The 19,683-nt window shown below is 32.0% G+C and overlaps 1 protein-coding gene across 3 annotated transcripts in view; it reads left to right on the top strand.

The window, feature by feature from the left end:
• The window catches only part of LRP1 (LDL receptor protein 1), a 273,932-nt gene that overhangs the window by 163,692 nt on the left and 90,557 nt on the right, over window positions 1-19,683 (top strand). For all 3 annotated transcript variants that reach the window (XM_067046122.1, XM_067046121.1, XM_067046123.1), the window contains exons 34-40: window positions 8,129-8,368; window positions 8,515-8,688; window positions 8,858-8,992; window positions 10,771-10,902; window positions 11,044-11,067; window positions 14,041-14,182; window positions 19,133-19,250. In XM_067046122.1, coding sequence (XP_066902223.1) covers window positions 8,129-8,368; window positions 8,515-8,688; window positions 8,858-8,992; window positions 10,771-10,902; window positions 11,044-11,067; window positions 14,041-14,182; window positions 19,133-19,250 — 965 coding nt within the window. The remainder of the gene's footprint in view (window positions 1-8,128; window positions 8,369-8,514; window positions 8,689-8,857; window positions 8,993-10,770; window positions 10,903-11,043; window positions 11,068-14,040; window positions 14,183-19,132; window positions 19,251-19,683) is intronic.

The raw sequence follows: 19,683 nt of genomic DNA, 5'->3' as shown, positions 1-19,683 counted from the left end.
AAAAAAAAAAAAATGGAAAAAGGGGCACTGAAATGACTCACTAACTTGCTGGAATAATACTTTATTTCTCCTTTTAATCTCCCTTATATACATTTACATGTTTGTTTACAAGGAGAGTTAGGATTATGGCTGATGTTATGCTTAATCATCCTGTAACTCCCCCCTACTGGTTTATGAACAGGTTTCATAAACTCACAAAAGTAAATAAATAAACTAAAAGCTGGAGTACATAATATAAAATATAAACTTCACATTTGAGAAGAAAAAAAAATTAACATCCTCAATACTCTCCACAACTATTTAATTGTTCAGTGTGGACACTTCTTCTCTTTTTGGGCTTGTTAACGCTCTCTATTGTAACCACATTGTGTTCTCTAATGACAATCACCCTGAATGGATCCTCGTTTCTCTGTAACTCCTTACTGTGGTTTGCCTCCACCTGGCAACAGACAATGGTCTCGATTTTAATCTAATGTCACATTTTCCTGCTACTCCTCATCCCGTATCATATCCACCATCCTCAAGCAACACACAAACACTATCTACCTCTAATTATTCTGATTGCCAGTCTTCACTTATTCTTCTTGGATGATTCTTAATGTTTTCTTTTTCTCTAGAAGTCTACCACTGACTTTGACAAACGGGTGGTCTGCACCACCTCTTCCTGAAGACGTCCTGGACACGTCCAATCCACCTGCCGTTCTAACAACCAGTGATCCTCAACAATGAGTCCTGTTATTATTCATTAAGGAAATCATAAGAAAAAACTCAAAACCGTAGTGCTACAATCGATGTTGAGAACTAACACCTAGAGAAGGGGAAGTAAGAAAATTTGGTTTATGGAAGAGTCGTTGTTATCATGATTGATTGCAGCAGAACAGTTTTGAGCTTTTGCTTATGACTTTCTTTATGAATATTATTCTTTAACACTTATTATCAACTTCTATTTTTTCTTAAATTTACTGTAATTACAATCATGATGGAAAGATAAATAAAGTTGAAAATATTTGAATCTGCTCAACATGGCAGCGATTCTACTGACTTCAGAATAGTGCCGCCATTTTGGCTTTTTTAACAATGTTTTCCACTCCATATTTGACTGAACAATATTGGTAGCTTGCTTTTATGATTCAATACAACAAATAAACAATACTGAAAGGATACATAAAATAAAAACATATTAAAAACCATTTATATATTTTAAAAAATAACTATTTACTCACAAAGAGGATATTACAACATTTACGTGTTTGTTTACAAGGGGAGTTAGGATTATTGCTGATACTATGCCTGGTCATCCTCTAATTAGGGATCTGGGCATGTACAACATACATCTGAAACACCTATGGAATAAGTTTGAGCTATGTATAAAGGTTAATTAAGGTGCCTTATGACTAAAGACTTGAATTTTGTGAAATAAAAATCTCAAAACATGCTAATTAAGTGCATCAAAAACCTCAAAACGGGCAGAATTGTACTGAAAACCACCAAAACAAGAACAAAGGTGTAATGAAGCTAAAAAAAAATATTTAATTTAGTCATTTCTACTAACATTATGTTTGAAAAAACAATAAACAACGCAACTAATATTTTTTGTTCATATAAACTCTAAAAAATAGAAATTAAAAAAATGAAAAACTGTATTAACATTCTCAGAAATAATCAAAGTAATTATTTTCATTACTGTACCAATACTATTTACATTTATTTATTTATTTATTACTGTTATGACATAGTGTAAGTGCCCTATTATTGACAACAAATTTCCACATTTAATTGGTTGGCTCTAAATTTTTTAGATATGATGAAATTGTTGGTATTCATTAAGTAGTAGTCAGAGATATAGAAATAAAAAAATCTGGTGTGATTTGTACATCAATAACAACTTTTACTTTCCACCCTACTTGAAGATGAAATTAGTCTTACATGCTTCAAAACAGCTATTTCTTTTTTATTCAGTATGGCAATATATATCATATAAACGTAAGTGAAATTATAATCTGATTATTCCCCTCTTTCTTTGATTCTTTTATATTTTATAATTAACCATTGTTTATTACTTCTCACAATAATAGATGGTTAATTTCTTTCAATAAAGAAAATTAAAGATACTAAAAATTTCGCATTTAAGCTCTTAATAAACCTCGCTAGATAAATATTTGTGGTGATTTGACTCGACCAAAAAAAAAAAATGCAAATTTTCATATTAGTCTAATAATTTTTTTTGTAACAAATTCCGTATTACTAAAAGTTCTTGGAATGTGTAGTTATAGTTCCCTGAAGAACATCCAATAAAGTCCTGTCAATTTCAGTTGCTAGAAGGTGGAGGAGGGAGAAAGCTCAATGGTCCTTTTTTTGAGGTTTTGATGCACATCTTGAAAATGGCATGTTGCATAGAAATTGTATTTATTCCAAAATTAAAGCTTATTAAACTTTGGGCAAAATGGTATAATCAAGTTCATCCGTATCTGTTATTGTCTCTGAGATATGGGTACTACAATGTACATTATTAAAAAATGGTTTATACCAAAAGAACCCTGAGAAACTGTTTGCCATCTTTTTTTTTCTACTAACCAATGAGATATTGCATATCTCCTGGTCGAATGTTATGCTATTTTTGGTAATAAAAAGAATGCTAGCTCTTGAACCAAAACCATTAGAATGCTGAATTTCCACTCTTTCAACTCATAGCAATAACTCATACCTTGTTTGCCTTTATTAGGGAGAAAACATGTAGAATGAATAAAAAATCCTCAAACGAGGTTTGTACCATTGTGTGTAGTATATATAAGGCCCTTAGCCACTCCCAAGTTATGTTTTGTTTGGTGGAGTCATGCTGATTTTTTGTGATATTCATAAAGAAATATGTAATATCAGTTTTTTACAGCTTTTTGTTTTTGTGCAAGGCTGTCCACTGACACACTTACACCATTTTGCGAGACTTGGTTATTTGGACCTAGGGAACCTCAAAATGTATATTTCCATTGAAAACTCAAATTCACAATGTTTCATGAACACAATTCTTTTACTATGTATTCCATATTGTGATATTCCAGGTTTATTAAAATAAATAAAAGGAAATTTTTATTGTTCTAGTTTTTAAATTATAGCTTTGAAGGTGACAAGGTTTAAATGAAAAGATTAAATAGATATGAGAATTTTATTTTAAATTATATAACATTATTGACTTTTATCTCAGGGTGGGTTTTCCAGACAATCAGAACACAGAGACACTGAACTAAATTAATAGCTACTTTTACATTTATTCTTAAATTCTATGCTGACCAACACAAACAATTATATAATCTTCTTTGATGAATGATTATTCTCAATGTCTTCGTTCTTAAGATGCCACCACTGACAGAAGACAAAGCCTTGGTTCTCTTCTAGCTTCCAAGATACGTCCAATCCCCTGGCGATCCAAACAAAGAGTTCTTTCTTCCTTTAATTATACAATCTTCATCTTGGATGACTGCTAACTCTTGATATCCTCTTTCTATTTATCTAACACTGACAGTCTACAAAGGATAGTCAGCCACCCCCTGCTTCCAGGAGACATCATCTTTCTGGTGCCTAAACAACAAGTGTCCACATTTGTCTCTTCTCCTTCGATAGTTGATGCAAAACATTAATTATAGCACTACTCTAATTCACTTACAATGATTCACAATGTAAATACTTCATTGATTATTTTTATCATCTTCTATTTCTTTGATTAATTTGTACAATAATCGTGTTGGAGAAAGAACAAAAGTTGAAAATATTTTGATCTACTTAACATAGCAGTAATTCAAACAGACTTTGGTAGGACGTGTGCCGCCATCTTGAAAATTTTAACAATGTATTTTTACACCATATTTGACTGATCAAAATTGCTTAGCTTGCTTTTTGGTTTAATAAAACAAATAAACAATATTGAAACATTGATAAATAAAATTAAACATACTAAACACTATTTATATGTAAAAAATAACTATTCATAAAAAAGAGGATATGACAATATATATAGGTAAGTGAAAGTAAAAAATATGCGCATCACACAACATTTACCACCCTACTTTGAGTTGAAATTATTCCTCACTCATTTCAGTACAAATATTTCTATATTATTCACTGTGGCACTACTTCCAGGACTAATTTTCTAAATGAATCCAAACTCCAATTTCAACACTTTTCAGAAAACGATTTTTCGTTGTAAAATTTTAACATTTTTCTTTTGCAAAGGTATGGTAGAAATATAAAATATAACAGTTTAATTTCTAAAAATTCATTCTGACATCTCAACAACTTCCAACACTATCCTTTCCATGTATGCTGATGGCACATGTGTGCTCACAGTTAATAATAACCCTTTGATTGCATCCCAAACTCTCCAGTCCCATATCACAACCCTCGAAGAATAGTGTCGAAATTGGAGGATAAATATAAATCCCATCAAATCACATTTACTCTTCGTAACTCGTAAACGTGCTGACTGCCCTACAATATACTTTAATAATGTGGCTCTTACCCCTTTTCCCAAGATTCATTATCTTGGACTACACCTTGACAAACGACTAACCTGGAATCCTCACACAAGACTGAAAAGACAGGAAACTGCACACAGATTCCGACTATTACAGCACTTACTAGACAAACGGTCTTAACATCCAACTCATTACAAAAGACTGATCTACATGACAATAATAAGGCCCTTTTGGACATATGGAGTTGAGCTTTGGGGCTCCACTAAACCTTTGAATTCCTCTCGTATCCAATCCTTACAATCCAAAATCCTTCTTAAAATCCTTAGTGCTCCTTATTTTGTTACTAATAAAACCATCCATAAAGACCTAAATGTTCCTTATGTAACCGGTCTAGCCCGAACCCGATATCATTCCTTCCATTATAAACTCCCTAACCACCCAAATCCACTAGTTTCTACCCTCGCTTCCTCTTCCATTCCTCGCATTCCTCTGAGGTCCCTGAAAAGAAGTCACGAGGCCACCTTATATTGTAAAATGTTTTTAGAGTTCTACTGCTGGGTAGTTTCTCTACATGCTGCATCATATCATTATGATCTTACTTCAAATTTGCTTGTTGTATTTTTTATACAATTGTAAATATCAATAAATAAATAAAAATAAATCATTATTCCTCTACAATTTCCACATTACTAATTTAACTATGCATAGACTAGTCTATTTCACTATTTCTTTTTGTTCAGTGTCTATTATTTTTTTTTGCAGTTCCACTTTCTCTTGTTTTTATTATATGAACTTTTCTTAACATATGAATAATTTTTAATGTATGATTTATAATATTTCACCAGGTAATGTGATTATTCATTAATAATTAACATGTTTGGAAAAAAATATTAGTATTTGAAAACTATATCTCAGAAAATATTGAACATAAAAAGCTATAAACCTATAATATCTATTAGGACTCAACATAAATCTCATTGAATGCACTATAAAGTAGTTTATAATGATTGTTTTCCTACAAATAGTATTTTTCATGATAATAAATGCATAAATGCATTCACAAAATATTGTTCCTCATGTTTTTGAAAAAAGTATTGGTGTTTGAAAAACTGTATTTCGGAAAATATTGAATATAAAGTGTTCTATTAAAGTTCAAATATTTGCAAATATCCTCTACTTTGAAAAAAGGATTTAATACTTTTCATGCAGTAATTATGAGGGGGGTTTGAAAAGTTCTCGAAATGTACTAGAAAGAAGTGTTTTACCGCGGTGGAACTGCTTTTATTTTTCAACTTAGTCTCTCTGTAGACTAATGCATTTGGTCCAGCGATGTTCCAATGCCTTGATCCCATCTCGAAAATGAGATTCCTCCAGGTCTGCAAAATACCTCTCCAATTCGGCTGTCAGTTCTGCTGTTGTAGGAAATCTCCGTCCACCTCGGAAAATCTTCAGCTTGGGGAAGAGATGAAAGTCTGATGGTGCCAAATTAGGTGGATATGGCTACAATTCATACCTCAGTTCATGAAGTTTTGCTAGGGCAGTAGCATTTGTGTGCAGGCGGGCGTTGTCCTGACGAAAGATGACTTTTTTCCCTGCCAAACTAGACCTTTTTTCGCGTATCTTTTCCTGTAGTTGGTCTAGGAGGTTTGTGTAGTATTGCCTTGTAATTGTTTGGCTAGTAAGAAGATAATCCATCAGCAGAATGCCTTTTGCATCCCAGAAAACTGAGGCCATGACCTTTCCGGCCAAACGTACTGCCTTTGCTTTCTTTGGTGGTGGTGACTCAGCATGTTTCCACTGCTTTGACTTCTGTTTTGTCTCTAGGGTATAGTAGTGGACCCAAGTTTCATCTGTAGTCACAAACTGGAACAAAAAATCTTGTTGGTTGTGCTGAAAGTGGGCCAGATTTTATTCGGACATTTCCAATCTGGTGCGTTTATGGTCCAATGTCAAGAGCCGCGGCACCCATTTTGCAGATAATTTTTTCATTCCTAAATCTTTGGTTAAAATGTGATATACCCATTCATATGACATCCCTACAGCTTCAGCAATCTCACGCACTTTCAATTGACGATCCTCCATGACCTTTTTATGCACTTTTGTGATAAATTCTGGGGTTTTAGCACTTTTTGGTTGTCCACTATGCGGATCATCATCTAAGCTCTCCCGACAAAATTCAAACTCGCTGGCACTTGGTTACAGTTAAATATGAAGGAGCAGAGTCCCCTGAAGGAGCAGAGAAATGAATTATTTTTTAACAGAAAATTCACATTAGCTGTTGAAAGAATTCGGTATTCTTTAAAAAGTTTTGATAGGAATGTACAGAATCAAAAAACAAAACTGGAAACTTTTAATGGATAAACTCTTTACTTCTGGACATTAGAAACTCAATAAAATAGAAAAGAATTATAATTCATTCATTGTAAATGGATTTCTAGGGGAACCTATTAGGCAACCATCTCATAATGGGGTTCTCTCATTTCACTACCTCTTGTCATTAAGTATGTGTACTTTGTTGTGCTTGTCGGCCATGGTGTAATCCTGAACATTTCCTGCCTCCTTGCGCAGCTGGGGTTCTTCATGTACACGAAGGGCTAAATGCCTGTCTTTGTCACATTTGTGGCCCCACTTCATTCTATTTGGTCCCTAACATTGTCTGACAAGTTGCAGTAGTGGAGGTTGACATTTCCCACAACTGACTAAGTCTTACCCATATTCTTCCTTTAGTGACTTCTTTCCGAGGCAACAAAACTAGCTGAGCAATAACTTCCATTTGAGTTCTAATGTTCTCTGAGTGAATTAATCGCACTGGGGTAGTCTGGATTTTTTCCCATCCTGTAGATTAGTAAGGGGCTCAACAATTTCTTCTTTTGTTTGAAGGGCATCCATGACCCTGATTTGAATTAGTAAGTTGAGTGTCTGTGGACATATCTGTGTTTATGTGATAATTTCTCCACTTTTATCCTCTGGATCTTCTATCCTGAATGTTATAGTGAAGGTCTAAATTTTTAACTTCAGTTATTGATAGTTTTAAAAATAGGTCATTTAGATTATTTTTGAGGAAAGAATTACTGCTAGTATTTTTGATGCTTAAATTCGATTAAATCTCATTCTTGAACCTTGCAAGCCACTCAGAAATTAAGACATTCAATGTGATTTTCTTTATGAAACAAAAAATCATCAAAAGACAGGAACACATATTTTAGACCTCTATTTTCATTTAAGAACAAATAAATAAAATCGAATCGAATGAGGATAACATTATTAAATGAGGAGATGGTTAGGGGTGTGGTCAGTGAAGAACACAAATACTCTACCATCTTCTCCCCATTTATCTATATCTACGGTCAACTATTCATTCATCATTGTTTAACACTTTTAAATTCATAACTTTATAACTTATCTTTATTTTGTGATGTTTGTAAATATATTGAATACAAATATCATTTCTTCAGTATTTCTGTATGATCTCTTTCAAATGTACTTAAATCTTAATGTAAATATATAAAGATTTGTTTTTATGTTTTCAATTCAATGCCTTTTTATCAATCCTTTTCTTTTTTTTTTTTGGAAGTAGTTTTTCAAATTTTTCTATTAAGACCTTGATCCATTTCTAGCTATAACCTTTGAACTGCTAACAGTAAATAGTCATTTGCCAACAGGCCTCACTGTCGATACTGACAAGAATAGACTTTATTGGGTGAATGTAAAGAGTAAGACAATACAGTTCTATGATCTGGACCTGAAGAAGTTAACCAAACTGCCATTAAGAGAAGATGCTGCACCTCTATGTGCAACATTATTCAATGACCTGCTATATTATGCTGCTCAGGATACCTTGGCTATATACAGTATTGACAAGTCATCTGGTTCTAACTCAACTCTTATAAGGAATAATACTGGTAAGATCAATTATTTTAAAAATATTCTAGATTCAACTGTGCATGTCTGTTGACAATTACGTTGATTTTAAAATTATTTCTTCTTAAATAGCTAAAAGTTATTAATTATTAGTAATATAAAATCAATAACAATAATATGTTAACAGGGATAGTGATGTCATTAAAGATATATAATCCTTCTTCTCAAAATGGAACAAATGCTTGTGCATTTAATAGGGGTAACTGTTCTCACTTGTGTTTTCCTGTATCTCCCTCTGAAAGAGTTTGTGCTTGTGCTGCTGGATACACTAAGGATTCCAAAGACCCTACAAAATGTCATGGTAAGGTTAATGGTTACTAAATTTTTATTTATAAATATTATTGATTATTTCATAGTAGTTAACTCGTCATTTCCAATATTCTATTATATTTTCTTTTCATGTCTTTCTTCATTGCAGCAATTCAATAATGTATCCCCCCCCCAATTAATACAGTATTTATTTGTATCAGGTATAAATGAGCTGATTATTTATTCTATCAACTGGGAAATGCGTGGGCTTTCATTAGCAGAAAATGATACTGGTGATCAGGTACTTGGGCCCATATCAAGAGTTTCAATGGCAGATAGCATTGACTATGATGCAGGTAAGAAGAAGAACTCTCAAATACATGTTTTATTATATTGTTAGCTGACAGACTTTTAATTTATCTTTTGTTACTTGAATGTGAATTTGACTTTACTTCCCATATTTTGTATTCTTTTGGCATAAAAATATTGTATGTGTTTCCTAAAGAGATCTATTGTTGCAAAGCCCCCCTAATTTTATGAATATTAGTATTTGTAGTGAAAGTATATAAATTATCTCCTAAAGGTTTATGTTGAATTTGGTATAATTTTTTTAATTTTTATAATTCTTTATTACCAGATCAGCTTGGTGGGTCTTATTTCTTCTTCTTTAACCGACCCAAATACCTTATAGTCTCAGGGCAGCCTTAATCCATTTCTTAAAACCTTCCCTATCTGTGGCCAGCCAGACCAGTTTAATTCTTTTTTATGTATATTTTCTATTAAGGCTTTCTGTCGTGTTTCTTATCTTATTCTTTTATTTTTCAATTGGTCACATCTAGTTTTACAGAGAGCTTTTCTCAGGTATTTCATTTCTGTAGCTTGTATTTGTCTTTCGAAATTTTTAATTCTAGGCCAACTTTGAGCTGCATAGCTCAGCATAGGTATAAAGACCTTGTTCATACACCATCATCTTTGTTATCAACTCCACTTCCCTTTGTGGGCTTTACATGGGCATTAAAACAAATTTCATTTCATGAAAATTCCAGTGTTTCCTTAGGGGATTGAGGACTGTTTCAATCTAATATATTTATTGTTTCATTGAGTGGCAAATTGATTTTCAATAACAGCTGCCATTAGTACAACTGTTTTTGCTGATTCAAATATTTAATGCAAAAACCATTTTACTATTTTGTCCTTTAAGGTCAAAACTTGGTATTTTTTTATTTGATATTATGGGTGATGATTATATTTATGAAGTTGCTTGGGTTTTCCCAAAATTTTATTTGTTGCTTCCTCAAAAGTTCTGGGGCTGGACTTGTCTCTTCCCTCCATCATCATTACTAGTTCTCATAGTTCTACTACCAGTCGCCTAGTTTTCATTACTTAAGGCAGGAATAAAGTAAGGACATCCCATACTTCATTTTAGGGGTAACATACACTAACTTTTTATATCCATTTGTCTTTCAGTTATTAATAACCCAAAGTGAAAATATGTTATAAAATTTAGGTTCACCAAAAATTACTAAAATTTTTGTTACAATTATACCTATGTTTGTTTCATTTTTTAATCCCCTATTTTTTACTGTATATAAAATGATAATTATAGTATTTGTTTAAAAAAAAATCAATGAATCAAAGAAAACATAATACCTATTACTTAGTTGTAAATAATCATTTTTAATTATCAAATTGGAGAAGATGGTCGGGGGTACGGTCAGCAAAAAAAACATAAATAAACAAAAAATTATTTATATTCTTTTTGCTGACCGCACTCCTGACCATCTTCTCCAAATAATAATCTACGGTCAACTATCCACATCTCATTTGTAATTATCTTATACAATTACTAAATAATATATTCATTGTTTAATATTATAATTATCCTATGTCATATCATTGAAATGGATACAATATCAAAATTGATTTTTTCCTTGTAAGGAAATTGAAGCCAGAAATGTGGTACAAGAGTGTACAATAAAAAAAGAACTAAGAAAAAAATAATTTTTTTCAACATAGATTTACTATCTGTCATTTGTTTAATTGATTTTTATAATATTACTGTGAAATAGTTATTTTACTTTGATTTTTTTTATACTCTGGATTTCGGAAAATGCATGTTTATTGTATTTTTTAGCCAATGATTATATCTACTGGGCAGATGGTGACCATGGTACAATCACTAGAGTTCACAGAGATGGTACTGGTCGTGAAGTTGTAATTGGTCACCATGAACCTGTTGACTCTCTTCCTGTTGACTGGCTTACAGGTATAATACTTAAAATATTATAGTGCAAATAATAGAAAGTCTTATTTTATTGAATTATTGGCTGGAACTATTCATATAATATAATTTTAATGTTTAAAACATGTTTAGTTACTCTTATTTAAAAGTTTATTTTATTTACAGGATTGGCTGTTGACTGGATATCAGGTAATTTTCTAGTAATATTTTTGGAAATTAGTATTAAATTTTTCAAATATAAGCAATATTTGTATGTTTTTAAATTCATTTCATGTATTGAAGTACATATTTTGTTATTCATTTGATTCACTTTATCAATAGTGGTACTGCACAAATTTATTGGTTTGCCATAAACACAGGTTCAAGGTCGGATCTAACACATTTTTCCCATAAATATTTTGGTTGATTCTTAGGACAATTGCTATTGGATTTACACTAATTATCCTTTTATTGATTTGTTTGTTATCAATCCTAACAACTATATATGCCCATTTCTTCTACCCTGAAACAATCACCATAATTATATTTACTAGATTTTTTTTTCGGCCAAGACTCCCATTGGAGTCCTATACTGCTTCCTGGTTGAGGGTCAAAGTTTTTCATTTCATGGGACCGCCACTCAATGAAAAAAGTCAACGTCCCAGGCCGGAATCGAACCGGCACTGCCAATAGACATCAAATTGTTAAGACTGTGTCTTAACCACTGAGCTATGGGCAGCCCATTTACTAGATTCAATTCAAACAATTATGTATCATGTAGTCATCTAGATTCTATGGAGGACTCAGCTGCCTTCTTTGGTCCAAATATTCTAGACAATATTACCGTCAAGAGTTGTGCCTTAGTACTTATTACCTATCTAATCAAATGAATAGAACAGAACTGGGGAAAGGGAGTCTTCCAGATTGAAGTCCATTCAGGTTTAAAACAGGTAGACTCCCTGTTTTAAACCTGAGCTAACTTAAAACTTTCTGAATACAAATTTGAAATTTATCAAATGTTTTCCTTTCTATATCATCTGCTTAATTGGGTTCATATCATATGATAGGATCCAGGATCAATGCTGACTACCCTGTCTTAACACGTTGACACTGATAACATAAGATAACTCATAATTATGAGAGATAGTTGACCGTGGATGACGAACGAGGAAAAGATGGTTGGGGGTGAGGTCAATGATAAACACAAATAAGTTGGATTAACCTATTTTATTGTGTCAACATTTTGGCTAGAGTTTCTAGCCTTCTTCAGGACTAAAATAAATAAATAAAATAAAGGCGAAAAATAAAAAAAGAAAGTATAAACAGAATAATGTTACATATAAAATGAATAATTTTACAAAATAGAATTAATAAAATGAAGTGATGAGAGAAGCGGGAAATAAAATGTATACATAGGTAATTGAAAAAATGGGTAAAATAACATAATTAAGGAAATGAAATAAAAATGAAGTTATATAATGCAAAGAAGTATGAACATATTAGTTATTAATAACTTAGAGGAAGAAAATATATGTAACAATAATAGTTGATTAAGAGGCAAAATATAAGTATAGTATACCAAGAAATGAATAGAAAAAAAAAAAAAATTCAAAAACACCAATAATAATATAGTGAACAAAACTTATAAAGCGGGTAAGGAAAATGGATAAAAGTGGAGAAAATAAGGGGTAAGAGTAAAATAAAGAAAGGGGAAAGAAAACAAAAAAAAAGAATAAAAACGAACCTGTTAGCTGGAAAATCAACCGCCTAATGGATACTGCGCTAATGATGGCCAAACTCTAAATTAAAAAGCCGTTACAAGAATGACTAAGTGCTTATTTTAAGAGGAAACGTTACGAGAGGGTGAAAATAAAAAATAAAAAAATTTAGAGGAAGAAAGTGTGTGAGAGGGTGACAACAAATGGTTATTGGAAGAGTTAAAAATATATAAGAACCAACGAATTACCGAAGTACCGGAAGATGATAGTGTCATAGGTATTTAACAACAGTTAAAATGAGGAAACGTAATATAAGAGGGGGACAACAAATGTGTAAGAAAAAGTTTAAAAGTGAAATAAAAAAAAAAGGTGGGCTGAAAAAATAAAATGAAAAATGTGAAAATTACTTTTTTAATAAATTAACAATCTGTGAATATGTTAATGATAAGTTGTTCTTGTTGGTTTTTAAATTGATGGAAGAAGGTTCTAATTGGATATAGAGGCTTTCAGAGATGAGCCTTTTGTCATGTACAATGCTCTTCAATATTTGAATTATAAAGTCACGGACACATTTTTATCACTTCAATTAACATTAGTCACAATACCAAAAAAAATTGCCCCGTAAAATTTGGTATGATGAAAAGAGGTAATCAGAGCTAACAATTATAGACTTTTCTCCCAATATTTCGGTCCCATTTGCATATAGAATAAGAAGAGATAATGCCAGATTTATGAGGCAAATACGTGTGAACACACCTGTTTTCACACCTTAATTCTGTTTTAGTTAGTTTATAATTGCAGATATTTATTCAACAATGCATTAAGAACTATGAGCCATCAATCAATCCATTAAAAGTGACCATTCCATTGATTGTACAAGCTAAAAGTCACACTAAACATAAAAATAAAAGGGAAAACCCCGGTATATCATCGCCAAGTACTGAGCAATTGATAAAGGACACAAAAATACCTCTTTTCAGATATGTATTAATTTTAATTTATTTTTACCTCATATTAGATTTTAATTAATTTACAAAATTTTCCCTTATTATAACTTAAATTAATACTAAAGATATCCATGAAAATCATTTCAGCTTAACGTATTTTGAGTAAACAGAAGCTTCCAAATACCCCATGATCTGAAAATGGCATTTGCCATAAAAATTCCCTTATATGTAGGCAAAAAAAAATTGTGTAGCTAATTTAATATTGTTTTTTCTTTATTAATATTATTATTCTTGTATAGTTTTTGTTTTATTTATTTTACAGTTTGTTTCTACTACTAGAATTGTTTGATTGTGGTAAACCTATTTAATGTTTGAAAACAAAATATAACATGATAAGGAAGTGTTATCCTGAATCATTTATACATCAAATTTAGTTACCATAAAGTGTAGTCAAATAAAATAACTTGATTATATTATTTATTTGTAAATAAATATGTTCAATTTTTTTCTTATTTTAGGGAACATATACTGGGCTGATCCTAAGCTGAATGTGATAGAAGTAGCTAAGTTGAATGGCAGCCATCGATATGTGGTTGTCCACTCAGGACTTGAGACTGTTCATTCTTTAGCTGTCGATCCAGTTGCAGGGATACTATTTTGGTAATAATTTAAGAAATAAATGATCAGTTTCACACATAAATTGTATATTGTAATGATGTTTTTTATTTTGTACTAAAGACATAAATAATAATTTTTGACTATTCATGTAATGTAAAAGCGTTGTGTTGGATTTTACATCAATACATATTTTTATTCTGGCAATAGTAAGGAAATATGTTTCTTCTTTGCCTAATTTTTGATTCAAGGGCAGCTTAGAGTAAGGTACCTCTGCCACCATTTCAGAAAGAAGTATTTTGTTTCAGAAATCCCCATTCTGGCAGGCCAAAACCTGGGTTACCCCTGGGCCATCTCACTAGGTTCCCCTCTCCTGCTAGTTCTCTTACTTAGTTATGTGCAGAGATTGGTTATTCCACCTCTGGCTGACTTGCTCGCCTTTACAGATCTTATCAAATGTTGGAAGGAATGGGGATTGAAGAGGAAGAGCTAAGTTGTCTCTGGTGATCATAGATTGCACTTCACTCTTTCCCTGTTTTATACCCCTTCCAAACAATTACATTCATTATAAGAAAAATGTTATTGAAGATGCTTTAGATATAAAAGAAGAGGCTTTTAATGGGAAAGTAAAATTGACCAGCAATTTTATTGAATTAGACTCACCTAAGAAGGAAGAAATACTAATTGTGCCATAAGATGATTCAGTCTTGACATGAAGTCTGTTTTTCAGCACAATTTGGCACTTTTTCTTTTAAAAAAATACAATAATGGTAAGAAAATATTCTTAACTTGACCAAACATTAAGAGTTATTAACTGATAAAGTATTATTTCAATTGAATCTTATTTTTTCTTAGTTCAACTATACCTCAATGGTAGCTTAAAAGGGATTATGAGGTTATCAAATAAGTGAACCTTGTAGGAGCAATTAAAGTAGAAGATATGATTTCACACAAATTCAAGATGAGCTCTAGTTTCTGATACATTTACCTCAAAGATGATATTGTCTCTTGATGTCTTTGGAGTGTTCCAGCATCTCCTTATTCTCAAGACTATATAAATCGATGTTGAGAGCTTAATGCCTTGAAAAAAAAGTTTTACTGATGTTTGTGGATTTGTCCCATTCATCCCACTATGGGCCATGTATTGGAGTTTGGCTATTATTCAAACCAATAAGATAATGATGATGTGGCTAATTTTTAAATATTATGTTTAATGAACATTCACTATTGTTTATTGTTATTGTTAGGAATATATATATTATAAAAATTAATTACACTTTTATATACATAAGTTACATGACAGCGGGAAGAGACTTAATAAAAAAAATGAAAAAGGTAGATAGAAGAACAATCTGTGAATGACTAAACAAGACTAACTTTATTTGGTTCAATACCTCTATGTATACGTCTCGATCAGCTGATCTAGTCGATCACCTGACGGCCTTTGTCAGCTGACATCTCACTCAGGTCATAACTCCCCCCTACCAGTTTATGAACAATCCTTGTAAATTTATATAGCACAATACAATAACATATATATAAGAAAACAGCTAGAAAAAACTATTTGTAATAACCTATTGACAATTAACAATAGATGAACAGTCCTCGTAAACTTATCTTGTACAATAGAGTGACCTAAAAAAAAAATTAATAAAGCAACTATTTACAATAAATACAAGAGTGAAACTAAAAAAAAAATTTTGCCTCCTATATACAAAAACAAAAAAGAGAAAAGAAACAAATATATACAACCTCTATACATGTTTAAGAAAGTATATAAGAAGATGGTCAGGATTGCGGTCAAAAGATTTAAAATTTTTATTTTATTTTGTAAACTTTCACTTCCGATTTTAAATTACCTTATTTCACTTTATATTATTCATGTTACTCCTGTTCTCTTTACTATTGCTATTATCAGTATAGATAAATGATTATTTTCACAATATATAAATACTACAGTTGTTATCATTGTTTAATTATTTTTCTTACTTATTTCTTTGTATTTTTTTTTTTTAATACTACTCTTTATTTACTTTTACTTATTATTAGTTACTTCTTTTACAATCATTGTTATTATATCCTATATTGTATTAACTACCCTAATATATTTTCTTCAGTATAATCTCGTATTATTAGTAACGATATGTGTCATTCTAATTTTACTTAGTTATTCCTAAATTAAAAATTATTATTATCATATTTCTGTATCTTTCTCTTATCATTTTTCATCATATCTTTATGACTACTTCCTGTATGTATACGCGACGTATTTGAAATAGTAATATAGTCGTTAAACGGCTGGCTACCTCCTCCCCACTCCTCCACGCTTCCGCTTCATTGTTGCCTTTTGTTCAACCGTTCGCTTTGAACAGGTAGGTTGTCCTGACTTGTTCTTTGCTCATTTATTATCATTTTAATATCATTATTATTTTTTTTTTATTTATAATTATTCTTTCAAGACGTTTATTTAATCATCTCTACTTTCTTCTTTTTTACGTATTTTTAAAAAAATTTTTACTCTTGCCATTGTTACTTATTTTTATTCTTATCATTGGTTATTCAAGTTTATTTTATACTGATACTATTTTATGTCTTCCTTCCTTTTATTTATGTGTAATTTCTTATCACTTTATTTTTACATAATATTTATCCTAGCTTAAATTACCTTATTGTTGTAATATTCTCAGTTTTCTTTTTTTTTTTTTTTTGTATCTTTTTAGCCCTGATGAAGACCTGCAAAGTGGGGCGAAACGTCGGAAAATAGTTGTAAACTATTTTTGTTTCTCTTTTGACCGCAACCCTGACCATCTTCTTATATATCAATTTTTACGGTCAACTATATGTACATATATACAATATGTTCAAGAAAGAATTACGTCAGCAAATCTATACAAAAAATAATTCTTCTTTCTTGCAATGAGCACTTATAAGAAATTTCCTTGGATCGATACATGTAACAGCAAAAAAAAATAACAAAACAAAAGAAAAATTTTACATCCTGTAAAATTTCTATGAAGTCGGAGTAGGGATTTTCAGCTGTTCAATAAATACTGTCCTCTCAATTGTGACATTATTATGTTCCCTAATCACTATCACCCTAAAGGGACCCTCGTATCGCTGAAGTTCCTTTCCTCTATTGGTAGACAATCTCATGTAGACTATGGTCCCGATTTTGATGTTGCCCATTAGGTCACGCATGCTCAAATATTGTTTATTCACTCATTCACTCTTTTCTCTCTCGGTACGAGCTTTCAATCCATTCCACAATTTCTTCAGGGCTAAACTGTTATTAATAACTTCTCCTTCTCCAGTCACTGTGTCTCTATAATCTCTCTGATGTCCGCACAGTCCAAAAACAATTTTGTGGGATGCAAACCCCGTGACTGTATGAATGGAGTGATTGTACACTAAAATAGCTCGTTCCATCGCGTCATTCAGTTCCAAATCCTTTTCCAATCGGTACACATGCAGTTGGTTACTGAGAGTACTATGTACTAAGTACTCGATCCCTCCTTTGCTCTTAGGATGCTCCAGAGTATTGAGATGCCATACTACTTCTAATGCCTTAATTTCCTCCCTGATATACACATTATCAAATTCTTTACCCCATCTGACAATATTCTGTCCACCTTCGACTTATCTTTCACCAAGTACACCATTGCTATCTGGCTGAATAGATCCATGACTGTAATCCATTTGAATCCTTTCCAAGTAGAAATGTCTACTTGTAAGTCACTAAGTGGTATGCTCGCGGTTGGTGTTTCCTCCTGCCTGGCTTGAGGAGGACGCCTGTCGTATTTTGTGCAGAGGCACACACTTCACAACTCCCTATAGTCTCTTGGATGGTGCGCTTCATACCATACCAAAAGTATCGACCCCTTAATCCGTGCAGGGTTTCGTTTGATTCTCGATGATTTTTCTTTCCTTGGTGGTTTGCCAGTGTCACCTATTTCTGTCGTTTCATATCTTAAACCGTTTCTACCATCAAGATACAGTGAATGAACAACTGATCCACCCTGATCTGTTCTGGTCTCCACAATCGCTGGATCTTATTCCATATTACCGCGTTGCCTACATATAAATGGTGGATCTTTCTGGGCTTAGATGCTTCTGTCAAGGCTCTAAAATTTCAGTTTCCCTGGTTCCCGGCTGCGACCAAATAGTGGTGATGTCGCTACCTTTATATTTACTATTTTATATTTTCATTATGCTCGTGGTCTTCTACTTCCAAATTATCTGCTGTCATTTGTCGTTCACCATTTCTTCAATCACTTATCCATTACCGCTGGTCTTTCCTCTGTTAAACCTTCCTCATCTGATGTTTCATCCTCATTCCCATGTCTGACTGCTCCTCTTCCTCTGGAGTCCATTCTCGTCCTCAACAGCATTAACGGTTATTGCTGGAGCAACCAGTGTACCACCACATTTTCTTTTCCTAGCTTGTAGGCAATGTCCATATTATATTGGCCCAAGAGTTCCTTCCAGTGAGTGATCCGTGCTGATGATTCTTTTAGTTTTCCAATCCACTGAAGGGGTCTGTGGTCAATGTGGTCCCGAAATCTTCTTCCAAAAAGGTAGGGCTTAAAATAGTCCACCGCCCCACACAATCCCCAACAACTCTCATCTAGTCGATCACCTGACGGCCTTTGTCAGCTGACATCTCACTCAGGCCATACCTTTTATATATATATATATATATATATACACACACACATATATATATATATGTATATGTATATAAATAAAAGTATAATTCACTTTTTCCTATTTACATTTTCCTTTCCCTAACAGAAGTTCAAGAAATATCTGTTGTATGATCTCCAACTCCATAATATTTTCTATCTTCACTTAAATTATATACATTTTAATGTCTAATTCACTCCTGTGGATCCTAATAAAACACAAAAAAGGCCTAAGTTAAGGAGACAAATTATTTCTGCAATATCTTTTTTTTTGTAGTTTTGAAATACCATATGATTTTTAGCTGTTTTGCAGGTCTGACAATGCCAAACCCCCATGGATTGCTGCCTCTGGGTTAGATGGTTCCAATATTCACCGTGTTTTTAACCTTACTCAAGGAAGTGTCGTCAATGATATTACTCTTGATTATGATGTAAGTATGACATCTCATTGTTTGCAATAATAATTTAATAAAAGGAAGATGGTCTGGGCGCGGTAAAAGAAAAACTCATTTGGTGATTTGAGTTTTTCTTTGACCGCACCTGGACTATCTTCTTTTTATTATTACACATAGTCAATCAGCCATCTTCCAATAATAATTTAAGTTTGTAGTTAAATTATTATTTTTTATTCAGTATTGCTAACCATTTATTTTGAAGAAAATTATTTTAGTATAATTTATTTTATAACTTCTTGGTTAATTATCATCAGTTGCCCACTAGGTTTCTACTTTCAAATCATTCCTAGTAATAATGTGTTTATATATATTTATATGTATGTGGGAAAAAAATATTTGTAATGATTTCTTGTAACCATATTAACTGATTATTGTGATGAACAATATTTCACATTGATTTTTACAATTA

This window comes from Halyomorpha halys, unplaced genomic scaffold (genome assembly GCF_000696795.3).
Source record: "Halyomorpha halys isolate HHAL.00 unplaced genomic scaffold, Hhal_1.1 Scaffold384.1, whole genome shotgun sequence".
NCBI lineage: Eukaryota > Metazoa > Arthropoda > Insecta > Hemiptera > Pentatomidae > Halyomorpha > Halyomorpha halys.
Note: the sequence above shows the minus strand (reverse complement) of the source record. Positions and strands in the feature narration are given on the sequence as shown.